Genomic DNA, 23,578 nt, shown 5'->3' on the forward strand with positions numbered 1-23,578 from the left:
AACCTTTTTCCCCCCAAGTGACAGCAGAGGGTTTAAACACAGATGGAAGAGAGACGGGAAAACAAACAAAAGTGGCAATTTAGATATCTGCAGATATCTGTACCAGCCAAATTAACATCTTATTATTCTTAGTCTGAAGAAGAAAGGAAAGCTAGAGGACGTTTAGTCGGACAATCAAACTCTCTAAAGTCTTGGTCCATCTAGCCATACCTTAGAAATGACCTGATTGTCTCGGGTCAGTGCCAGGTCGGCGATCCGCTCCACACACTGCACGATGCGAGTGCACGCCCGCGCCTCGTTCTGGGCCATCCACAGGATGTGCTCCTCCACCAGCATCATGTTACTGGCTATGTCTGAGATGTAGTCCCCCAGCTGCAGAAACACAAGCATATAAATGCAAATGCACGATCAGAATTACAAAAAACTGTACCTACACACTCTCTCTCACTCACACACACACACACAGAGAAAGAGGCAGACTCATCATGAACATCAATCATATCCGCAACAACAGGCACATTTATAATCTCCAGTCAGAATTGTGAGGGAGGCAATGGTGGCTTCATTCATTAAAGGGAGATTTAATTTAGATTAGCAGCTCCAATGGGGCGTAATTGCTTCCTCGAGATGGCAGTTCGCTATTTACTTACTGTACTTTTCATTGTTGCTTCATGTGACTGTGTAATATCGGGTGAATGCGGGTGGTCTCCCCAGCATTATCGTGCCAATGATAAAACTCAAAGCATCTCCTCATAATATCTCCTCCTGAGTGACCCGTGATGAGTAATTGGACGATTGAAGTGAGAGAGAATATTGATTCTTCTCACTGACTAAAGCTCATCACCCTCCCCCTGATCTGCAGCGTTACGTAAAGCCGTCCAATTGCCTCTGGCCAATGAGAGGGGAGAAGTTCGCTTAAGGTAAAAAGACAACTTGCCCAAAAAAGAGATACATCTCCGTAACCACAATTGTCATTCGGGTCCAGCCTTGTCACCAAGCACAACAGGGAAAGCCCATGAGGTGAAATGTTAGGCTGTCTGGAATCGATTAAAGGATTGAAGCCGGATGACAGCGTGTGTCTTTTTTTTAGGGCAACGATTGGTGTCTGTGGCTGAGGTGTCCTTGTCTGTTTGTTCAGTTCAGGCTCTTGATGAAGAGATGTTACCTCAAAACGAGCTGGTCAACACGTATTCCTGATAAATCTCATCCTTAAAGGCAAATCATTGCTTTCAATGATCGAGAACATATATAAATACTGGAACTGATATTTAAAATGTATGCAGCAGAGTGTGTTAATTAATGCAGAGATTTCTTGTAAACCTACATGACCGCTTGGGATTTTTTAACATATAAATTCTATCACCATGAACATTGGACAAAAATAGAAAAAGAACAGATCCTTTAATAGTCAGTTTAAGTCAGACCAGGGAGAATCGCTGGTCGTTTTTTTTTACAGTTTCAATTCATGTTTTTGTGCCTGTGTGTGTGGTGTGAATATTACTTTGGAATGTATCTGCATAGAAAGTGACATTGAGCAAGTTTATGCCTGCCTGCCCAAGATGATAAAATCTTTATGGAGGATCTCTCAAGATGCTGCTGATAGTAATTCTGACTGTGACAGAGAAACAGTTTGTTTGTATGGGACAGAGATGGAGATTGTGTAAAGTTGCCATTCAACTTTTAAAAAATAAACAGTGTATCCTGTGAGGTATTCAGCGGATTCTTCGTGGCAGAGTTGGCAGGTTTAAGGGATGAGCATGCTCCTACAAATCACCTGCTGACTTTAAGAAAATAATGTGATGATGGAAGTCGTGCCATTTTTATGTGATGGGGAACGTGGAATCAGATGAAGTCTAATCTGACGTTCAAGATTCAAGAGTCAAGGTTTATTATCAAATGCACAACAATAACATTAAGCAGTCGCTGGCAATGAAATGCTTTAGTCACAGGCTCTCTTCTAGCAATGCTCAAGTAATTACAACCAAAAAAATAAAATAGAAATAGTATAAAATAGAATAAAAGAGAATATCAAAATTTAAAATAGAAAATAAAATATATATATACAGCTGAAGAGAAAAATAGAACAACAATGATGCAATCAGTTCACAACATGTTACGTTGTGTTGGGGAAGGCCCAATGATCTGACTTAGAACAAAGAGTCGTAAAACCTTAGACCAACTTCAGGAGACCCCTTACATTTAAAAATCCAGCATGGGGCCCTTATCTCCATGTGGCAGCAGGTCACTCCCTGGGTCCCCCACTGTAAGCCCGCCCCTGGGGGCCAAATCCTGACAACTCAATTGGCCGGGGGCCACACTGACCCCTGACCCCTCCTCCCAGGGGGGAGTCACCTGGAACATGACTTAAAAAGGCTGTGCTTCCAGAAACCTTTCTCTTTTTACTCCGATGCTGATGTGACAACGAGACCCCCCCCCGGGGTCTCACCAGTTAACCCAGCAACTTAAGGAGGCAACTAACTCTTTGTCCTCTTTTTCTACTACTGAAGTTACCACTAGGCCTCCCGATGCTTTACCAGACGACTCAGTAAACTAATGGAGGCGATTAGACGTTTGTTTCAATTCATTTCATTCATTTATTCTTTTATCTTAGTCGAAGTTTTTATTTTGAAAAATACTTTTCCTGTTTTAACTTGGAAAGATCAAACAGGAAATTGCTCGCTGGACGATCTCAGACTGTTTCATTTTTCCCCACGGACTTTACTTTTGTTTTCCCAACGATCTACCAACGGCTTCAAACCAGACGTCCCCTGCAGAAGCGCGAGATTCATTCCGCTGAGGAGCACGAGCTCCACATCCCTGAAGAAGAAGGACGGCGTTCATCCCGTCACGGAGCACAAGAAAATCCGCTCCTTGTCCGGTCCAGCGGCTGAGCTCCGGAGCTCCGCTCGGGAGAGAGACCACGTGATGCACTGGCCCCCGACACATTCGCGCCGAGGCGCAGACACACCGCGAGGGTGGTACAGTAAGAGACTTATGTTGTCTGGGCAGATGTTAGTTTTAATACGTAGCGTATTGATTTAATACTTGAGTGTATTTTGTTGATGGAACCTCCGTGTTCCATTGTTTTAGCCGGCCACTACTCCGAGCCGCTACTTCCGGTTTCCGGTTTGATGGCAATGTTTTTGTGATACAGTAAATAGGGCCGTGAGAAGCGCCTCCGCCTGCACTGTTAACGTCTGTGTGAGTCTGCAATGATCACCGATCAGAACCTCGGCCCACAACGTTCGCTTGAGGGCTGAGGGGTGAATCACTGTTAATCTATCTCTGGCGTGTTTTTAAGAGCTTCTTTGAACTCTCCTTACATGTTTTTTCTCTCTCTCTCTCTCTCTCTCTCTCTCTCTCTCTCTCTCTCTCTCTCTCTCTCTCTCTCTCTCTCTCTCTCTCTCTCTCTCTCTCTCTCTCTCTCTCTCTCTCTCTCTCTCTCTCTCTCTCTCTCTCTCTCTCTCTCTCTCTCTCTCTCTCTCTCTCTCTCTCTCTCTCTCTCTCTCTCTCTCTCTCTCTCTCTCTCTCTCCTTCTAAACCGACCTATACACACTTCCGATCTGTATTTATAATACAGTTCATGTCACATTGTTAAATCTATGCTTAGAGAGGCTTAACACATCTGGAAACCATTCGGCCCCCAAAGCCAAGCAGAGATAAGAATTCTCTTTGTCTAAAATTTCCTTTGTGTAATTCATGTGACGACCACCAGTGTGAGCTCCGGCCACATGGTGTCATTAACATAGACTCCATCTTGAATAACGCAAGTTAACCCACCATTTTGAGTCTATTATTGCCACGCCTCCGCTCTCTCTCTCCTCCCATCCTGGCTCTAAATTCATAACGGCTCCGCCATCTTGTTTTGTAGTCAATCCGCCATTTTGAGAGTTTTTAGGCCTTGATTCCACGAATCATGATCGGCCGCCATCTTAGATGTGACTGCGTCATCGCCACGCCCCCTTTCTTCTCTCTCGCTCTCTCGCTCTCTCTCTCACACACACACACACCCACACACACACACACACACACACACACACACACAGACACTTTGATAGACACAGACAGATACACACAGACACATAGATGGACCAGAGGTTACATGCGTGTTCTAAATTGTGATAAGCTGCTGTTGTTATCTTTGAAATATGGGAGTTTGTTAAAATGATAAATCATTAAATAACACTAACTTTATTTCACATACACACACATAGACACACATACACAGAGAGACACTTTGACACAGACACACACACACAGAGACAGACATACATAGGTAGACCGCAGGTTTTACATGTATTTTCTGAATTGTGATAAGTGCTGCTGCTGTGTTTGTCTTTGAAATATTGGAGCTTGTTAAAATGATAAATCATTGAATAACATTATAACTTTATTTCCCCTTTTTAATAAATACTTTTGTAATTAAAGTATCTGTAGTCTGCGATTATTTGTGCATAAGTGTGTGATTGCAGCTGGATTATGATTGCCTGTGGTCGAACTTAGAAGCCTTCACTGTTTATTAAGTAATCGTTAATATTAAAATATTGACATTATTAATTTGACATTTATCATTATGAGACTGATAATTATAGCTTGCCATCGTTGGTCCCTGGAAACCAGGGTGGTGCCCCCCTTTCTCAATTATTAATATAGATAGTATTATTCTTAAATTGATAATTTTATTGTTTTTGACTAATTATTTTCATTATTCTTGGTTGATAACCTTATCATTGTTAATTGATAGCTTGTACTTTCTAATTGATAATTCCTATTTTCTCATTAGTGGTTTTATTGTTATTTGATTACTGATCATCTTCAATTAATAATTTAATTATTTTTGATAGATAATTTTTATTATTTTAATAATCATATTTCATGATTATTAATAATTAGCCAACGTCAAGTCTACTCCTATTGCACAACAGTTGTGAACTGATTGCTGTGCATCTCTGTGTATCAACTCTCACGTCTGTGCGTTTGTCCACCAGCCGCGTCAGCCTCTCCACCAGGTGTGTGACAAAGATGACATCCATGACGTCAGTGAAGTGCGCCGCCCTGCTGGTGAAAGCCACTAGCTGCCGTCCCAATGGCTGAGCGTTGGTGGTGTTAATCGTTATCTGGAATTTGAAAAAGTGGAAAGTGTACAACATTAGTCAAAGAGGATGATCACACAGGCCATCATCAGAATTCAATAGAGACATAAGCGCTTTGATAACATGATGAAGTGATACCTGGTAATTCAGTGCAATGCTATTTCAGGTCACGCATGTCGTTTGAGAACTTGATGGCTTTAATGTGGTGAATCTCAAGAGATACGTATGTAGAATGAGTTTAGCTCGTCGTCAGTCACTTTGTATCATGTCTATAAAGGCACACATGTACACATCTAAGACGCAGGCCACAGGAAAAATCTACGGAGATGTAAGTGATCACATGTAGGGTGATATCAAAGTTAACATTCAAATATAGAAGTGATCAAATTATATAAGCCTGTGGTAGAAAATCTGTGAATGAATCCTACTGAGCAGCTCTCTAGCAGCTTGACTGTGTGCACTGCTACCTGGGTGAGCTCGTGCAGCACGCGGGTGAGCTCGCTGGCGTACGGGCACTGGTTGTAGTCCTCCTCCGCCCAGCGCCCAGCCCGGTCGCAGCGCCGCCACGCCTTCTTCTCCCTCTGGCTGGAGGGGCCGTGGGCGCCGCCGGGGGGGTGCGGGGCCGAGCCGAAGGTCGAGGGCGCACAGGGCAGGAAGGCCAGGATCCCGGCTAGAGTCCTCGGCCACCTGCCGCACAAGACATCACCAAACGATGAGAAATGAGGCGAACGGAGGAATCTGCACTCACTGCACCAGATGGCAATTTCATACTCCCTGTACTTAGGAAATTATTAATTTGCATATTTGATTTACAACTAGCTCTAATTATTTTTGCAGAAGACTGCCAGCTTTTGATACTTGATGGTGAAACAATGTGTTGTGTGAGTGATGACTTCTGGCTTAATTAGCTTATTCACTAACTTCATGAATTCATTTTGTTGTCTTTCCAATTTGTGCACAGGGAAACTAAACAATAATTTGGTTTAAAGACAGAGAGCACTTTAAGGGGCACCCCACCAATTTAAGACATTAAGTTTTTTTCATTACTTGTGCTGATGCTCAGCCTGTGAGGACAGTATAATGAATTATGTGTGTATGGAGGAGCGAGAACTAAGTAGCTCTATTCATCAAGGTTATTTGGGAAAATAACTAACAGGCATCATGTGTGGAGCTTGACTCACACCAAAAGGATACCTTGACATCTGGTGTTTTGATGTTGCCTTATTTTTTTAATCCGGGTCTGGCAAGTCCCACAGCTTCATGAGAATTTAGCACTTAGTCAAATGTGAATTCTTTATTTTGTGCACCACAAATGGAAGTTGAACGAGAAAAAGAAAGTGTTATACCTCTTTTACACCAACATTGTACATGCATATGCATATGTTTTCCTTTCGAGTATGGGTAAACTCTTCAAAAAGGAGTAATTGACCCCTTGCCAGAAGAGGTGTATACCTTTCTGTGTTTTTTCCCCGGTGCGTAATGTTCAATGCCAAAAATTGTCTTGCCAAAGGCGTCACGTTTTCTTCTCTGCCGAGGCTGATAACAAAACTGTGTCTACTGCAAACTCATTCGAGGCAGGAGTGACTGCAGATTGAATCTATTCCCATTGCAGATAAAATTCTAATATTAGCAGATCTTAGTGGTTGTTTTTTTAACCAGTGGAAAAAGGGGCTTTAGAGAGTTATGTGTAATTGAAGCAGGAACCGTGTTCCACCTAAAGGGGAAAGAAAGCCTCAAATACAAATTACAAGTGTTGTTCATATGGCCATGCAAAGTTCAGTGAAGTCCGCTCTGAAGCAAGAAATGAGACATTCTTAATAATGTCATCAAGCTGGAGCTGCTCTACTGACCAACCTGTGACAGCGGCCGGCGTGAATTAAAACTTTTTTTTCATTGTATGGGTAATGCCTGTTGGTGTTTCAATGAAATAAAGCTCATTTGAGTGTAAAGAGTCAGCCAAACATTCACAGTCCACTACATTAGCCTCCACTTCCCTGGTAATAAAAAAGGATTTGTCTCCTGGTGCTTTTATAGATTAAAGGTCTTTTTTCCTGTTGCCTTAGAAAACAGTTGTCAATTTGTCCACAATCAGGGGAAAAAACATGCGTCTTATTTGTTGCAGTTTTTTCCTCAAAGCAGCGTTGAAGTCCTTCAGCAGAAAGTTATCTGGAGATATGCTTAATGTGGCAGCACTTCTCACTTCATCTAAATGAAGATAAAGGAGCACGGCACTCGGTGGGTAGAGAGACCTGCCGTCCTACTGCTGCTCAGCCTGTTCCCCTTTTTATTCTCTCCCTCTGTCTCTCCATCCACATTGATGCAGCAGCAGCAGCTACTTAGTAATAAATGGCATTAATTTCGCCCCAGACAAAAAAGTTGGCTCATTTTCCAGCCCATTACTCCAGTGCTCCGGCAGAATCCAAAGCCTCTGTGCTCGCTGCACTGGAGGAAGGCTGTAACGTACAGCAGCTAGAAAAGAGTGTGCCCGGCAACAGCGCACCCACAGGGGGGAGAATGTGACTGTGTGTGTGTGTGTGTGTGTGCATGCACATGCGTGTGTGTGCCACTACAAGGTCTCAAGGTGGTCACAAGGAGGGATGACAGGTAAAAAGGGGAATGTTGGAGGAGGTCTGTGGTCTTTATTCCTCCTTTTATATGTCAAATATGTGCTCAGAGAGTTTTAATATAACATAGTCATTTATTATTAAACTAAATGAACTGTATGTTCTCAGTTCTGGTCTTGGATGGTTAATGAGCCTGGTTCCAAGGCAGACCAGGTGTGGGTTTTGTCAGGTGGAACAAAAAGCAGCAGGAGGTTGTGGAGAACATGGGGCGATAATAGCAGCGCGCGAGTGCTCGTTTTATACAGTAGAAATTAAAATTGCTAATATTTTTGGTTAATTAAATTATAGGGAGGTGAAGCTGTAATTTTCCTGGCGACGTCCTGGCATTAGCAGTGAAAACCAATGATTACTGTCCATCAACAGTAGCTACACTACACTCTTAGACATGAACTTAAGGTTCATGTCTAAGATGTATTTATACTGTGTAGCCTTAGTTATTTTTACCTGATGGAAAAATACACCTTCTTTCCAAGCGTTTCCATATTTGCATGAATAAAACTCCACCACCAAGCGGTGTTAGCTTAGCATAGAAAGTTGAAAACAGAGGCGAACCACTGGCCTATAGCTTTGTCTGAATGCCAAAAAAAATGACCCTCAAAATCTAAAATGTTTTTTCCAGGTGATTATCAACCTGCCTGTTTGTAGCAGTGATGCAATGATGCAGTGCACATTAACCAGATTTGCAGTTTAGTGTTTGTGCAGACAAAACTAATATATTGACCATATTATTAATAAGGGAGGATGAGTTTTGAATCTGTTGTATGTTGTTTTTTTCTATCTTTATCAAGAGTGCTGCTCCTGTGCACACGTGTAACATCTGCTCTTCGATTCTCCTCTGCTCTTTTTGTACAACTAGTCTGTCCAAAAGATAGATAGGAAGGTTAGGAAAGAATTCCAGACTTAGTCCTTAGCTAAGCTGACGTTATCTTTAAATGTAGGCTCCCAAACCAGCACGTAAATCGAATCAGTCTTTTCATTTACAATAGCTCTCAGTGAGAAAGAAAATGCATATTTTCTCCAATGAATCCTTTCACACTATCTTATTCCAAGGGCACTAACATGACAGAGCTGAGTGTTGTTGGGCAATTTGACCACACATGGTTGAACATGGCTGCTGTGAGGTGACTCACCTGAAGTCCCCCTTGTTGTTGGTGACTCTGTCAGTGGGGCAGTACGGTGCCGACGTCTCCAGAACAACTATCTCCATTTGCTGAGAGGTGTTGCCACGGGAACTGGTCACCATGCACTCCCAGATGCCAGATATGCCCACGTCGATGTTGGACAGGACGACCTCGCTGGAGCAGGAGGAGAGAACGGGAAATAGTGAGCGTGCATCTGTGTGCATGTGTGTTGAACTTTTTTCCTACGAGCATCAAACGACTTTAAAAGGTTTGTACAAGGTGCTGGATTAGGATTTGGCCTCAGGTTTAGTGCTGTATGTAGTTTAAGGATTAGTTTTGTGTTGGGCCTTCAATTTGAGATGGTTTGGATTAATTTGGGATTTGGCTAGGGATTAAAATTAGTCATACAGCAAAAAGGTGCAGGTTAGAGCAACATCTTAGGGATTCTGCAGTCAGCAGAGGCTGCTCATCAGGGCAGGAGGGTGTGCATGTGTGTGCTTCACACAATCTCATTTGTTCAAGTGACACTCGTGCACATATGAGTGTGCAGCGGCTTAAAATGTTGGCTGTGACTTAAGATGATCATTACTCATGCTTATCTTTCCTACTTTGTCACAGCGATTCCTATCTCAATGGAAAAGGCCTGATTAAACAAAGGATGGTGAAACAGCCACAAGAGCCAGTGCAGGCCATTTGCCAGGGCGACTAATCTTAAGGATTCTACTCCCATAGAAAATAGAATAAAACTGAGAGGGATTGCTAAGCAACGTGCACTCTAAGAATAGAAATACTAACAATTATTTAATTTCCAAATACAACCAGTTGTAGAAAAATATAGATGCTGCTTTGTGTTTATTCAAACACTTTTTCTTTATGATATAATTCAGCCACATGTGCTTGAAATACCCACATGTCACTGTAGAAGTTCTAAATGCAAATGCTGATGTGGAGAAGCTGTGATCACAGAAAATGACAAATATTTATTCAGAAGCATTTTCTCCTCCTTCCCTTTTGGTCTCAATATTTCCACTACAAGTACAGTTATGAGTCTTTTGTCCCAGCATGCGTCTCAGCGAAAGGCAGGGGGACACCCTCAGTAATGCAAAACACTCAAACACATTCACACCACCACAGCTTGCCTTGTAATTGGTTTGTAATTCACCACACTTGCATGTGATTGGAAGCTGAAGCATCCGAACTGCATAAACATGCAAACGATCATATGACTTATGACTGTTTTTAAAATCACTGATGTTTATTTCACATCTGTACACAGGGGACGGAACCAATTTGACATCTGGCTTTTTGAACACAAAATGAGAAAGATATTTATCAAGTCTTATAGATCTGACCTCAGTGCGCCTCATTCACTGACCGTTCTTAATTAGAAATGTCTTCTTAAAAACCACTTGATAGTGACCAATGTTTTCTTATCTGGGATTTGTTCTTATGTGAGAACAGAATATACACACACTGAAGAGAACTCTTACACACAGTTGACAACTGCAATGTGTGTCAAAAATAATCTGGTATTGTATTTTCCTTCAAATTCTACAGTTGTAAAATACAATTTAAATTAACATAGTATTTGATCATTCTTATCTTTAAAAAGGACAAGTGTCACTGCATATTATAATTGCAACACACACAGAATATTTGGTCCATACTGCAAAATATTAGACTTTTTAAACACTTTTTATACACCTTAGTCTAAAAATCTGTCAGCCATCTTAAAGTTTTACACACTGGTGTTTATATATTAAATGTGTCGTTTATCTCTGAGAAGAGAAGAGAGACGGCTCAGGAGATGCAACAGCACACGGAGGGCAGGTCTGTGGGTGCAGCGCTCCCTGTGTGCACACTGAGTGGGACTGAACCCGGAAGATATTCAAAACATTTGATCTGAACCCGACCCAGCATGTCTGGTCCCGATGGGTCCTGTCAGGCTCAGGTCGAGTATCCACAGATGCTCAGCTGAGGGTTCACCTGCAGTGCTGCGTTTCCGATGCACCTGTGGAGCTCAGTGCATGTCTGAAAACAGCTTTAGAGTCTGAGCAACAGCTGATGAGCCTCAAAGTGGGAGGGTTTGAATATCAATGGTTATTTCAGTCACCAGTAAGAAAGACTGTCTCCCATCTATGCGGGACACTGGTTTCAGAAGGTGAAAATAAAATGGTCCTTACACAACATGTGTTTCTTCCAGCTACAACCCTGTTTTCAATTTTACTGGTCTAAACTGACTTTACAGGCAACATTATGCTCCATGTGAAAACTCGCTTCCACGGAAACATGAATAACAACACATGTTGGACAGTATATCCTTATTGCAACATATACAAATCAAATTATCTTTCATTTATATAAAGGATTATTATTGACTCTGCAGAAGAGACTTTTTGTCTAAAAGACAAACTGGAACATATGGGCTGATTTTTGTGCCAGTTGCCATAAAGATGAACTTAATGCTGCTGCACACTAGAAACCTCTTGACCGTTTTTAAAAACATGGGAGACCACAGACATAATGACAGATTTAACCGCTGTTTAATCATATAATCTTCAGAAAGCCCACACTGGACGAATTGGCCAGCATGTCAGACCACACACATAAGTTTGTAGGAAACAATTTCACTGTGCTGATTTCATGGACTTGAAATCTTACAGAAAGTCAAGATTTATCTTCTTCTTCTTCAGTTTTTTGTGGCAGTTGGTATTACTGCCACCTTCTGAACTGGAGTGCAGCTCTCCTGTGATTGAATGTGACTTCAGAGGAAACACAAACATGGAGGAGCACAGCCATGACGTATACATTTTGCAGCTCAAGCTCCAGGTGAGTTGGAAATGTATTGTTTTTAGTCGCAGCTGTACAAGTACACAATACCCTGTTGGTGATGCTTGCTCCCTCTCTATTGCGGGTGTCTGTCGGAGACGATTCAAGATCAGGGAGCTCTGACTCAATTGATAGCATTACGATAATTTTGTAAACCCCTCACATTATTTGGGCACATGATCAACACCGATTGACCCACAGTCAGGACGCCCCTGCGATTGTAGGAAGGGTCAAATAGAGTCTGAAATCGGCCTGATTGTCCTTTATTGTGCAGCAAGCCTTTAACTGATAAGTGAGTTAGCAATAGTGTGTGTCAGCAGCTCTGAGCTGGTGGAAATCTGAAGGATGATGATTCTCATATTTTATGGGATTGTCCATTACTACAGGGATTCCAGCAGAACATAAAAGAGGCAGTCAATAAAATAATGAATACTGATATCCAGCTAGATCCAGTGGATTCTATACCGAGGGGAGTTTCTGAAAGGGTGAACAACAAAGACCAAAGGTATATCTCATGCATTCTTTTAATGGTTGCAAGGAAAATGATAGGGTTAATCAGGATGAAAGCATCCAGCCTTACTCAGTCTACTCGAAGGCTAAGATGAGTCAACACAATGGAGCAGCCCGATTGCAAATGAGGGTGGACACACACAGCACAAAGATGTACTCCTGCAAAAAGCAAGTGAATTGACGTTTATTATGTTTGCCAGTACATGTCAACGCCTAGAAAAAGAATGCAGCTCCAAAAAATAACCAAATATCTAATATAATAAAATCCACTGTCTTGCACTCAGACAACAAACAAACTGTATAAATGTTTGTATGAAACCAGGCAGAGACCTCTTTAATGTCTGAGAGCTGAAGTGTGAATGTGCACTAAAACAGAATGGAGAGTGAATGGATTAAAAGTGACTTGATAGCAGTCAGCAGGTTGTTTTTTTATGTAAATTAGAAGGATTACACAAACTATCTGCACAGATTACCATTACACTTGGTGGAAGGATGTGGATGTATCAGGAAAGAACCCATTTCATTTTGGTGCAGACCCTGATTAATGGTTTGATGCAGGGATTTTGTTTCATTTGGCACAATCGATGGCGGTAGCGGGGGTGCACTTGGATGCACATGATTCGATTCCAAGGGACAGGTGCGCAGACTAATGAGTGAAAGAGTTCTCACGTGAGAGAACTGCATTGCAAGCGCCTACAGGTACGTGTACTTTGGCAGCTGAAACTATGAGGTCAGATGGTCTCTTGGATGGTAATAACTTTATGGATGATGGCGTGAGCAAGCACATGGTCAGTTAATGCTATAAATAGTGCTGCACACAGCTATACAAAGCAGCAACGGAGAAAAAATACAAAGTTAGAGATCTGTTATATTATTTTGAAAAGTGTCATAATGTTTGGTTCATTGTGAAATTGTGTCAGGACAAATTAGAACATAGCAGGCCGCTATAGTCTAGAAAATTACCGGGAGACTTTGTTTTGACATGGTGGCGGTGTGAACTCTCAGCAGCCCCTTTCTGGTCTTCAATTAATTATACAAAACACTTACACAAACAAAAACATGTTGACTGCACCAATCATGAAGAAAGCAGAAAATAAAAACTAATTTGTAAATGCTAGTCTAAATGATCAAATTAGCTGCTATGATCTGACTCCAGCAGAAAAGGTAATGCGCTCAATGTTCCCACATTGAGCTACGGCTTGAATTCATCCTCGGCTGCTGTTTGTTTTGTAAGAGATCATCCCTGTATCTAACAGACATATGATTTAACTTTCAGCAGATGGTAACAATAATGAATATAATAAAATCATCAATTCATCCTCTGTGGTCCTCCAAAGCTCTATTTTCGGACGAGTTTTAAATCTTTGAACACCTGACTGAGATGATGACAGTCAGGGTGAGAGAGTGACTGTGCATGTGCTGTGAATACATATGATTGTGTTTTTACATGTGCATAAATGTTTTTTCAGTCTCAGTGAAAGTGCTTCACTGAAGTGGACCGTGAGGGACGACTCACTCTCCATCACGACTGTGACGACGTATGTGTGTCAAATATAATCACACGTTTGTTTCGTGGAGAGGCTCTGAACTGTAACCACAACCTCTCCCTCTCGCTCACTCTGTCTCTCACACCATGACACACACGCTTGCGATCTCTCCGTCTCACCACCCCCCCCTTTAAAACAACATTCTCCTCCTTCCACGGGAAACAAGCTGACTATGAAGTGTGGATTGGCTTCAGGTTTAAAACCCTCAAGGCTCAATCCAGCTATCAACGTCTCTATACAGTTATATAACCTCCACGTTGACGACATATGCTGTCTGAAAACCTAATCTTAACAGATGGTTTATAGATAACGTATTGGGAGGTGAAGTGGAAGACCAAACCTGTTCGTCATGCTTATCAGACTCTATTTGCACAGGACTTGTATTACATGTGGGAACACGGTCATTCACAGAGCAACCCCTCAACCTCTGATTAATAAAACATTTTGCACAGGATAATTACATTGGCAGGAAAGACCAGTTTTCCATGTCACACTTTGTGCATGTAAAGCCACGTTTCTTCCAATATGCTTATTGATTTAGCAACACGGAACCTGAGAGAATTCAGGTTTCAAGACTCCACTCGACTGGAAAAGAAAGAGAGAGCGGGAGAGATTTTGCACAGGATTAGTGTTGTCACCATATGAAGCACTGGGCTGAGGCTAGAAATTACCTGGGTTTGCTATAATGTTCCTGTTCATATGGTCAAATAGCAGCCTCAAATACGCTGGCCTGTTGACACTGCTCAGATCGTAGGTAATGTGTTTACCTAAGTGATAGTCAGTTTGCTTTGGTATGTGAGCTGTGAGATTGAAAAAAAAAGACCTCATTACATTATAATGTGACATTAGTATGATGGGAGCAGAGGAGGTCAGGTGATGTTATTATCGACGGACAGAGTCAACATAGACGGGAGGTCAAGCTGGATTGATGGGTCGCTTTAACACAGGAGACTGCTGTTCATTTCCTGTTTCCAACCAGCCGCCAATGTCATTTAAAATCATGTCCCCAGTCATGCCCTAGATTTAAGCACGTGATTGTTGTTGTTATAGGATGATGAAGCTCCCTTAAACACTTGTTCTTTTTCCTGATAATATTTGTGCCTGCACCCAACGAAAACCATATCCATAGTACTGGCATTACTCATAAAATGGATTCATTTGTTTGTCTGTGTTTCCTTCTTCAGGGCATGAACAAGCCATTTTTCCTTTTGTTTCATTTGGAGGACTTGCTGTATATTGGTTCCAAGACTTGGAAAAAATTGTACAAACATAAAAATCAACAACAAGCTATAGAACTTAATTAATGCTGGTCTGACTCCTGGCTCCAAAGATACAACTTTCTAATTTCAATTTTTTGAACTGTCCTTATCAGTGTTTCATCTACAATATCTAACTTTGGCCTCTAGGGGTCTGTCAGTCTAAACAATAACAAAAGGCAGAGTTTGATGACCCCGTGATGCAGCGTTGGATCATGGGAGTTATTGTCTTCACCATCATTGCCGATGTGCTCACAGATGAGGTAAAGTATTTAAGTTTTATTTACGTTAAGCAGCAAACAATGAATAATCATGATCCATTACGAGGGACAAACACAAACAGTGGAAGGAGTAAACAGCCCGACTGGCTACAGTGTATTTTTCTCTTTTCCAAAAACACTAATAAAGCAAATATTATCCAATTAAATGGGACCCGAAGAAATCATCCTGTTACCTTGAATAAAACCGGGGATTTCTCTTGGTATGAAGATTATTGGAAACATTTTGATGATGTACATATATAGGTCAACAAAATATATAACGGTTGATTAGTTTTAAGACATTTTGATTGAAGAATTGTTACATATTATATCTTTAACTGTTGACGTTAACTGTGTCTGTATCTGCTTGTGTTCTGTCTATAGAATTGGGTTTCATCTCCAGAGTTTTGTACGAACTAGTTTTCGATATGTATGATTTTTGAGCTGTTAGTATCTAGTATGTTTTTTATTGATCATGTATGTAGAACAAATAATACATTTATATTTCTAATTAAATATACTATAGAAAGATAGAATTTTGCCACACATCTGTAAGTGCTACAACGAATACTAAAATAGCATCAATAAATAATCAAGCCCCCAAAATGTCCTGGCAAGAAAGAAGAAATTGTGTCCTATGAACACACACTTTTTATAATACACACAAAATTTGATTTACAAAGTATTTTGTAATGAAACATTTGCAGTAAACAAAATCAATGGATTTAACCTGATATCCTAACCAATCACAGATCGTCCCCTGATGATTGGAGCAGTTTGGGGATTTTCATCAGTGTCTCGGTATAAGCGGAACATTTTGTATTCATTAAACAGTTGGAGAAGAGTAATTAAGATTTATCAGTCGTTTTTTTATCCTGTCAGATGAATGTTCACATTATAAATGGCAACTGGAAGAGTAGTTGTGATAGAGTGCATTAAACAAAACAGATCAGGTTGAGTTTTTGTGAATTAGGAGTTTTTATTTTATCTTGAAGAACTGCTTTCTCAAGTAACTCTCCCTTTTGTTGGTGGGAAAAAAACCTTTTGAGAGTAAATAAATACACTGACTGGTGATCATGTGGTGGATGGAGGTGGAGCTTTGTGTCCAGACACACGATGTGATTCCACGCATGCAAGTGTGTGAGAAGAAGCTGCTGCACTTGCCCCCCCGTCATCCATGAATAGTCTGCAGAGGGTACACTTACATCATCGCTGAACGCGGGCCAACTGTCCGAATGCTGGGAAACAAACAGCCCCTCCCACCCCCACCCCCAATCCAGCACACACACATTACAAACCCAATCCGCCCTCCGCTCCTCTTCCTTTCCCTGTGTCTCCCGCCACTCGCGTCTCAAGGGAAACCTTCACTGCTGAAGGTTTTTTCTCCTGAAGCCTGATCACGAACGTCTACTGCGACCTGCTGCACTCAGACGGAACAAGGGGAGCGGAGAGAAAGCTCCCCAGCAGCCAACAGTCCAGTTCTCAGAGAAAAAGGTCATCCTCACATATTAAACCCATGAAGATATCGCTCCACCATGTGAGACGCTATAGGGCAGGGGCACGTATAAGTCATTCACAAAGCACTGACCTACATCCGCGGAAACACTGCACCATTGTTGAGCGGCTCCCCACAGGACTCATTAGGAGCATTTATGTTAGCATCGGATATCTCACAACCTGTTTACATAATGTTCCTTACGTGACGGTGAACTTTCTGCCCGACAACTTCATGCGAGCTCGCTGATTAGTCTGTGTGTTTTATCAGAGCTTGTGGCTGCTTTGCATTATAAATGTGCAATTTTAAACCTGCGCCTCAATGATTTTCTTTATAGAAACGATTTCATTTATTCCGAGAAGGGTTATTACATTCTGCTTGTGCACATGCAGGAGCATGTACACACAAATAGTAGCATAATTCTTTCTGATATATCGCTTCAATTGAAGCAATATTCACATCTTTGTCCTAACCCACTCTATATCAAAGACTGTTAATATTTTACATTTTGTTTTATCCTGGTGTAATTTAAAGCTTTTATTTTTCTTTATTGAGTGAAACTGGCAAGCAGGAAAGAGATGAACCCATAGGTAAAACTGAATGTGTGGAGACATAATCAATTCTGGTCTCCTCAGCAACTGAAGCTGCACAGAAGCGAGTGTTCAGCCTGCTAAATTTGAAACAGCAAGAAACACAAGCAGCGGTTTGGAGAAAACACAGTAGGATGCAAGATATGTGGGTTGAATTGAAAGCAATGTACGTTTATGTCCGTGAGCAGGAGTTAGGAAACAAAATGAGACCTTTGGAGAGATCATCTGCAGAGACACAAGGGAAGAGGCAGCAAGACATAGTACTTTGCCTTTAGTACTGTTTCCGAACCAGGTTCTTCATTTTGTGCAAGATTAGCCCAATTAAAGATGCAGAGGATTAAGAAAGATACATCCACAGTGTCGGCTGCACATAGCTTCAGGGCTCTGGGATGTTTTATTAATGAAACATGAATCACAGGCTGGTCCCACTGCTGCTGCTATAGTAGCTAACACTGGGAGTTTGGCCTGACACCATTACTCAGCAGGAGTCTGGCCCACATCGCGGAACCAGCGATTCCTCATGGGGCCTGGTTTTTGGCCGCTGTTCATTGTGAGCAATGTAAACAGATCAGCTTATCGGCCAACCAGCGGTAGCAAATAAGAGGCTATGATGACGTGGCACAGAGTAAAAGCATGGGGAGGGAGAAGGGGAATGTAGGAGAATAAAAATAAAAACATATTTCATAACGGTACACCTGTTTCAGCGAGTAAAAAACCATGTCATGATCCGAATGTCTCCGCAGACTTTTTGCCTGACTCTGCCTAAAGCAGGGTAAGCAGAATATAACTGAGAGTAAAAAACTGCGTAATACTTTTGGTTCACCTTCACCGAGGTCATTTCACTGAGGCTTTGGCATCTCGCTCTCGTTGCTGCAACACTGTGCCACAAATCCAGATGAGGGCCTTAAGCCACGCGCTAAATCCTGTGTATTCAGTCTTTCCTCTCCGATGGGGCGTGCAGGGCGAGGCGGACTAACGCAGAGGACGTTTGTCCAAGGTGAACGACATCAACCGTCGGCCGTGATGACTAACACATCGTCCACTGCGACTGGATGAGCGTTCACAGCGTCTGGCAAGTCAAAGGCCAGAACATTAGTTACATTTTTTTTTTTCTTCCTCTTTTCAGACTAAATGAGAGCTGGATCGGTGAAGTCACAGGACTCTTAATTCCCCCCCAACCCGTCTCTCAACACTGCAATTTAAGATCCAGCACAGGGCGGGGGGGTGACGTTCATCCCCGGCACAGCAGATTGTTTTTGTTGGACCCGAGCTCCGCTACGCTCTCATCAGCTATGGAAATGATGTCTGCTTCTTTGCAGCTCTTGCAACAGGAGGGAGGCATTTTAGGTGCCAAGAGCAACATGACCCAAACTGTTACACTTGGGGGAGAAAATTGCATTATTTGTGTACACAAGAGGAGAGGAGAGCAGCGGGCGATTGCAAGCAGCAGGGGCCCTAATCAGAGTAGGAGCAATGAGAAATCCATCATTGCTCTACTGGGACACCGAACTGGAAAGTCAAAACTCTGGAGGACTCTTAGTTGAGCGGAGCACATTTTGTGATGATTTGACTGGAGAAGCAGGAGTCTGGACCAGGAGCTGACAAATGTGCACAGCCAACAGAGGGTCAGTTGAAAGACCACTCTCCTCTCTGATGGACTTCCAGGTATGAAGCCAGCGAGTTTTCACTACTCCTGCACATTAGTGGGTTCTATGCTTCCTGATAATAAGTGGATTTCAGACTCTTTACTCAAAGACACTATGTATAGAATCTTGACAGACTCATTTAAGTGATTCACATGATATGACACACAGTATATTTCTGTTTCTGAACATCAACAAAATCCCAGTGAAAAGTGTTTATTCCATCATCTGCTTTGTGTCACCACTGGGCAAAGTCACAAATGTCCTCCCACACACCAACAGTGGAGCAGTGTCTGCAGCCATGACACAGAATGTCAATATGCATTACGAAAAAAAGTTGTGCCTCCAAATTATTCTATAAACCTAGATGAATATTTTTCAGCAGTGCATCAGGCTGTAAACACATTGTATTACCTCATAAAGTGGATATAAATGGCTTATTTACATATCTGTAAAACACATGGAGCTACATTCTCATTCAATCAGACTGTGTAAACTAATATTTGTTCTTCTCTAAGCTCTTTCTTGTTTTCCACCAACTCCAGAAGGATATAACTGTCTGATAAACACTGGGGCTGGTGCAAACAAGAGTACAGAGGAACTGCAGAACCAGCAGATTACTCTGTTCGTTTGATTCCTATTAAATTACACAGTCATTTGATCCATTGTTACTGTATTAAATCAATTATTCAGAAATGTATCAAAACTAAATGTGAGGTTAATGAAGTGTTAAATGATCGGAAACATGCATATCCTCTTGTTGCTGTTTCTCAGGCAGCATGTTACTGTTGAAGCTAGAGGTGGAGCTGACGTTTATTCCTGTATGAGCTTTAAAGTAGTTGAGTCTATGCATTATCCCATGCATCATACTGTTATGCTGATTATGGTTCAGTATTTCCCATTACCCAGGCCGTGGCAGCCCATCATAGTCCAAATTGTCCCGTCATAGTTCCCTAATGATAATAATTGTGAACAATTTTACTCTCATCGTATCAGTGGCCTGTCAAAACATTCAGGAAGCCATTCGTAAAGAATGAGTCTATCAAAAAGTACAATGTATATTTAAATATATAATATACATTAAATATAAATACATTAAATATAAATATACAATATATATTTAGAGAGGCGGTGGACTAGTGGCAGAAACTTGAACTATGGGCAGAAAAGTTCTCTGGTTCGACTCCACGGAGAAACAACAAAAAGACGAACCTGGATTGATCTGTCCAAAAATCCAAGAGGATTCTCCCTACCCTGTCTAGTGCCCCTGAGCAAGGCACCTTACTCCCCCAACATCTGCTCCCCGGGCGCCGTACGTGGCTGCTCACTGCTCTGTGTGTCCTGCACCAGATGGGTTAAAAGCAGAGGTTACATTTCCCTCCTTGCATGAGTATGTCTGTGCTTGTGTTTGGGACAAATACATGTATCTTAATCTTAATTTAAAATGTAAACACAGGAGATAGACAGGTAACATAAAAGTTGCCCAAAATTGCCCTAAAATATGGTGTTTCCCTCTGTTTATCTTCTGACACTGTTGGTAAACGAGAAGCGAGTGACATCAACAGGAAGTGACCTTTTCTGCCGAACACCTCAATAAAAAAATAAACTGTGCCAAGACGCATCACTGCAGTGACACAAAGACACCGAGGCATCACTGAAAGATCTGTCTCTACTGTAATCCAATTATTCAAGGCAGTACATTCACCATAGGGATCACTGAGAATGTCAAGCAGTGAGCTGGGATATAATGAAAAGACATAGTATTGACTGTTAGTGGCGTCTGCAGTCAGGGGAATGTTATACCTTCCCTGAAATGAAGTGGAAATGTAGCAGGCATTCTAGTTGGCAAATAAACCACACAACAAGAGGCGTCCGGGCCCTGTCGACACAGGGAAACATATTTCTGTCAGCACTCCATCAATATTTATGTTAGACGGGCCGAGAACAGAACAGGCAGCAGTTAAACTAATCAACGGCAATGTGCTCCTGCATCTGAGCCCTGCTGCCTGTTGCATTACGACAAATGTATTTTCCACATCACACACACACATATTGCGCACACACACACAATCGCACAACCCTACGCGCCGCAGACCCCCAAGTCGACAAAGACAGGAAGAGGATGGACGCTTGCAGCAACGTCTTCAATCAGGGAGAAAAAATGTGCGAGAGCCGGTTGTGCAGCTCGACCATATCACCACAATTATGATTCAGCATCTGTTCCTCTTAGCGTGTGATCAGCCCAGCGCTCCGCCGGCGCTGGGGGGGGGTAAGGGGGGGGCCGGCCGGCATACAGAGACAAGCCGCAGATTGCTCTGAGGTGTTGGCACGCTGCCAAGCCAATTCTGCCATGTCCTTTCAGATCCTTATCAAGGGCACCGGTAACAAAAGGTAAATCACAGCTCCGATGGGCGAGTGAGAGACAGAGGCAGGGAGAGAGGTGTGTGTGTGTGTGTGTGTGTGTGTGTGTGTGTGTGTGTCTGTCACATCCGTGTCCGTGACCCCAGTTAAACAATTCTGTGCTAAATGAATGAATGAGCATGTTTGTGTATTCTATGTTGTTTGCAATCTTTGTATGTGCTTGTGTATTTTGGATCTCATTACTCATTAGGGGTGGGAATTGGCAAAAATGTGACGATTCAATAGTATTGCGATATTTGGGCCACGATTCAATAGTATTGAGCAACGATATATTGCGATACTGCAAGTATTGCGATTCCATTCTGCGATATATTGCGATTCATGTCCCCCATATTATTCAAAGGCATCACAAAAAATGAGGAAAATAAGACTGCTCAACTCACTTCAAATGTCACATTTAATTCTGTGAACTGAACATTCAGGACACAGGACCTTTGTAATTATTTTCTGAATAGGAGACCTCTCACATGAACACTGAGCTCCCAGCACATAACTTACAATTATTTAAAAACAATACAGTAACATAAAGCAGACATAATAGAGTAACATAAACCTGAGAATAATCATATAAATAAGAGTAACCTAGAGCTTCAATCATGACCCAAAATGTTAAATTCATTTGGGAATATTGGCATTTTTGTTCAGAAAAAGGAGTTGGTCAACATGGTCAGATGTTAAAGTGCTCCTCTGGGCCGTTAATATATCTCCTGCAGTGCAGAACATCCATTCCGCATACACACTAGGTATCTTTTAAACTCTGAAACTCTCCTCGTCATGCTTTGACAGCCAGGGGCTATGTTACATATATAATTGTAAATAAAGTATTATTTTTTTTTTTTTTTTATATATTGCGATACTTTGTGCTACAGTATCGATATAATCGCGGGCGCAAAATATCGCGATACTGAACAGAATCGATTTTTCCCCCCACCACTATTACTCATGTGTGTGAATGTCAGTGAAACAGGCCGGTCGACACCTAATCAGCTCCCTGCTCACATTTGGCTCGTCCATCCCCCCCCTCCTCTCCTCCTCTCCTCCACATGTACCTGGTCAGCAGGCAGCAGTCGTGAAGCAGGGTCTCCTCCACGTCGATGCCCCTGTCCTCCTGCGTGGTCATGGTGTGGCCGTTGTGACGCCACCGCAGCTCCACCGACGGGTCCACGTAGGAGGCCGTGCACTGCAGGGGGAGCCGGTCGCCACGGAACACCAGTTGGCGCTGGGAAGGGATGAGCTGGAAGAGGGGCATCTCCAGAGGTCCATCTGGAAGAGGAGGAGAGGGATAAAAACAGGAAGGTCAGCTTGTAAACCTTGACTTCTCTTCCACCACTTCCTGAGGCGGAAAGGTAGAGGAAGAGTGGGGAGGTCATTCTTCCATCCAGATTGTAGCCGATCCTTCTCACCCGGGTCACAAACTCTTTGAGGTTCTTCCCCTCGGGCAGGAGGCTGCGGGCCATCAGGACCAAAACCTCCCGCCACAAGACCAGCTTCTTCCCGACTGCAGTTGGCCTTATCAACAAGGCCCGGGACCCCCACCTGACTCAGACTTTTATTCCACCCCCACACCTCTAGGATGTGTTAAATTAACACATTATATAATTTCATATTATATTATACTGCATTACATTGCATATTGCAATCTGACAATTTTCACTGTTTTGCATTTAGCATTTCACTTTTTACTTCACTTTTTATATCTTTTATATATTTTTATTCAGAAATGTTTATGTCAAAATAAATGTTACTTTGTATAAATATTGGTAAAAGGGAGTAAATAAGAAGTTAACAGTGAGTAAATATATACTGGTTTCCTATTTTTTATTGCTCTCCTATGTATGTTGTATTTATTGCTTTTTATGTTTCTATGTTCATTGTATGCACCAATAACCTGAGCAAATTCCTTGTATGTGTAAACGTACTGGGCAATAAAATACTTCTGATTCTGATTCTGATTCTGATCCTTGAGAGGAAAAGAAAGAGAAAAAATGTTGGTTTTACCTCATGTGTGCTCTGCAGGAATTTGCCTATTTTGCCAGCAGTATTAACAACCAACTAATGAGACACTGCATGCTCGGAATGTCAAACTCATATCAAGCCTGCACACACTACCACAAACACACAAACCCTGTGCACCAACAGCACACACACACGACATGTGCATGCCCCCCAAAAATACTGTCAACACACAA

At 42.1% G+C, this 23,578-nt stretch overlaps 1 protein-coding gene across 1 annotated transcript in view; it reads right to left on the bottom strand.

The window, feature by feature from the left end:
* Window positions 1–23,578, bottom strand: part of LOC133020680 (adhesion G protein-coupled receptor A3) — a 183,590-nt gene that overhangs the window by 118,647 nt on the left and 41,365 nt on the right. Inside the window, exons 7-11 of the mRNA XM_061087349.1 lie at window positions 22,439–22,652; window positions 8,848–9,012; window positions 5,561–5,780; window positions 4,968–5,117; window positions 211–372 (exon numbers count right to left, since the gene is read on the bottom strand). Coding sequence (XP_060943332.1) covers window positions 211–372; window positions 4,968–5,117; window positions 5,561–5,780; window positions 8,848–9,012; window positions 22,439–22,652 — 911 coding nt within the window. The remainder of the gene's footprint in view (window positions 1–210; window positions 373–4,967; window positions 5,118–5,560; window positions 5,781–8,847; window positions 9,013–22,438; window positions 22,653–23,578) is intronic.

The sequence above is a fragment of the Limanda limanda genome, chromosome 15, assembly GCF_963576545.1.
Source record: "Limanda limanda chromosome 15, fLimLim1.1, whole genome shotgun sequence".
Taxonomy (NCBI): Eukaryota; Metazoa; Chordata; class Actinopteri; order Pleuronectiformes; family Pleuronectidae; genus Limanda; species Limanda limanda.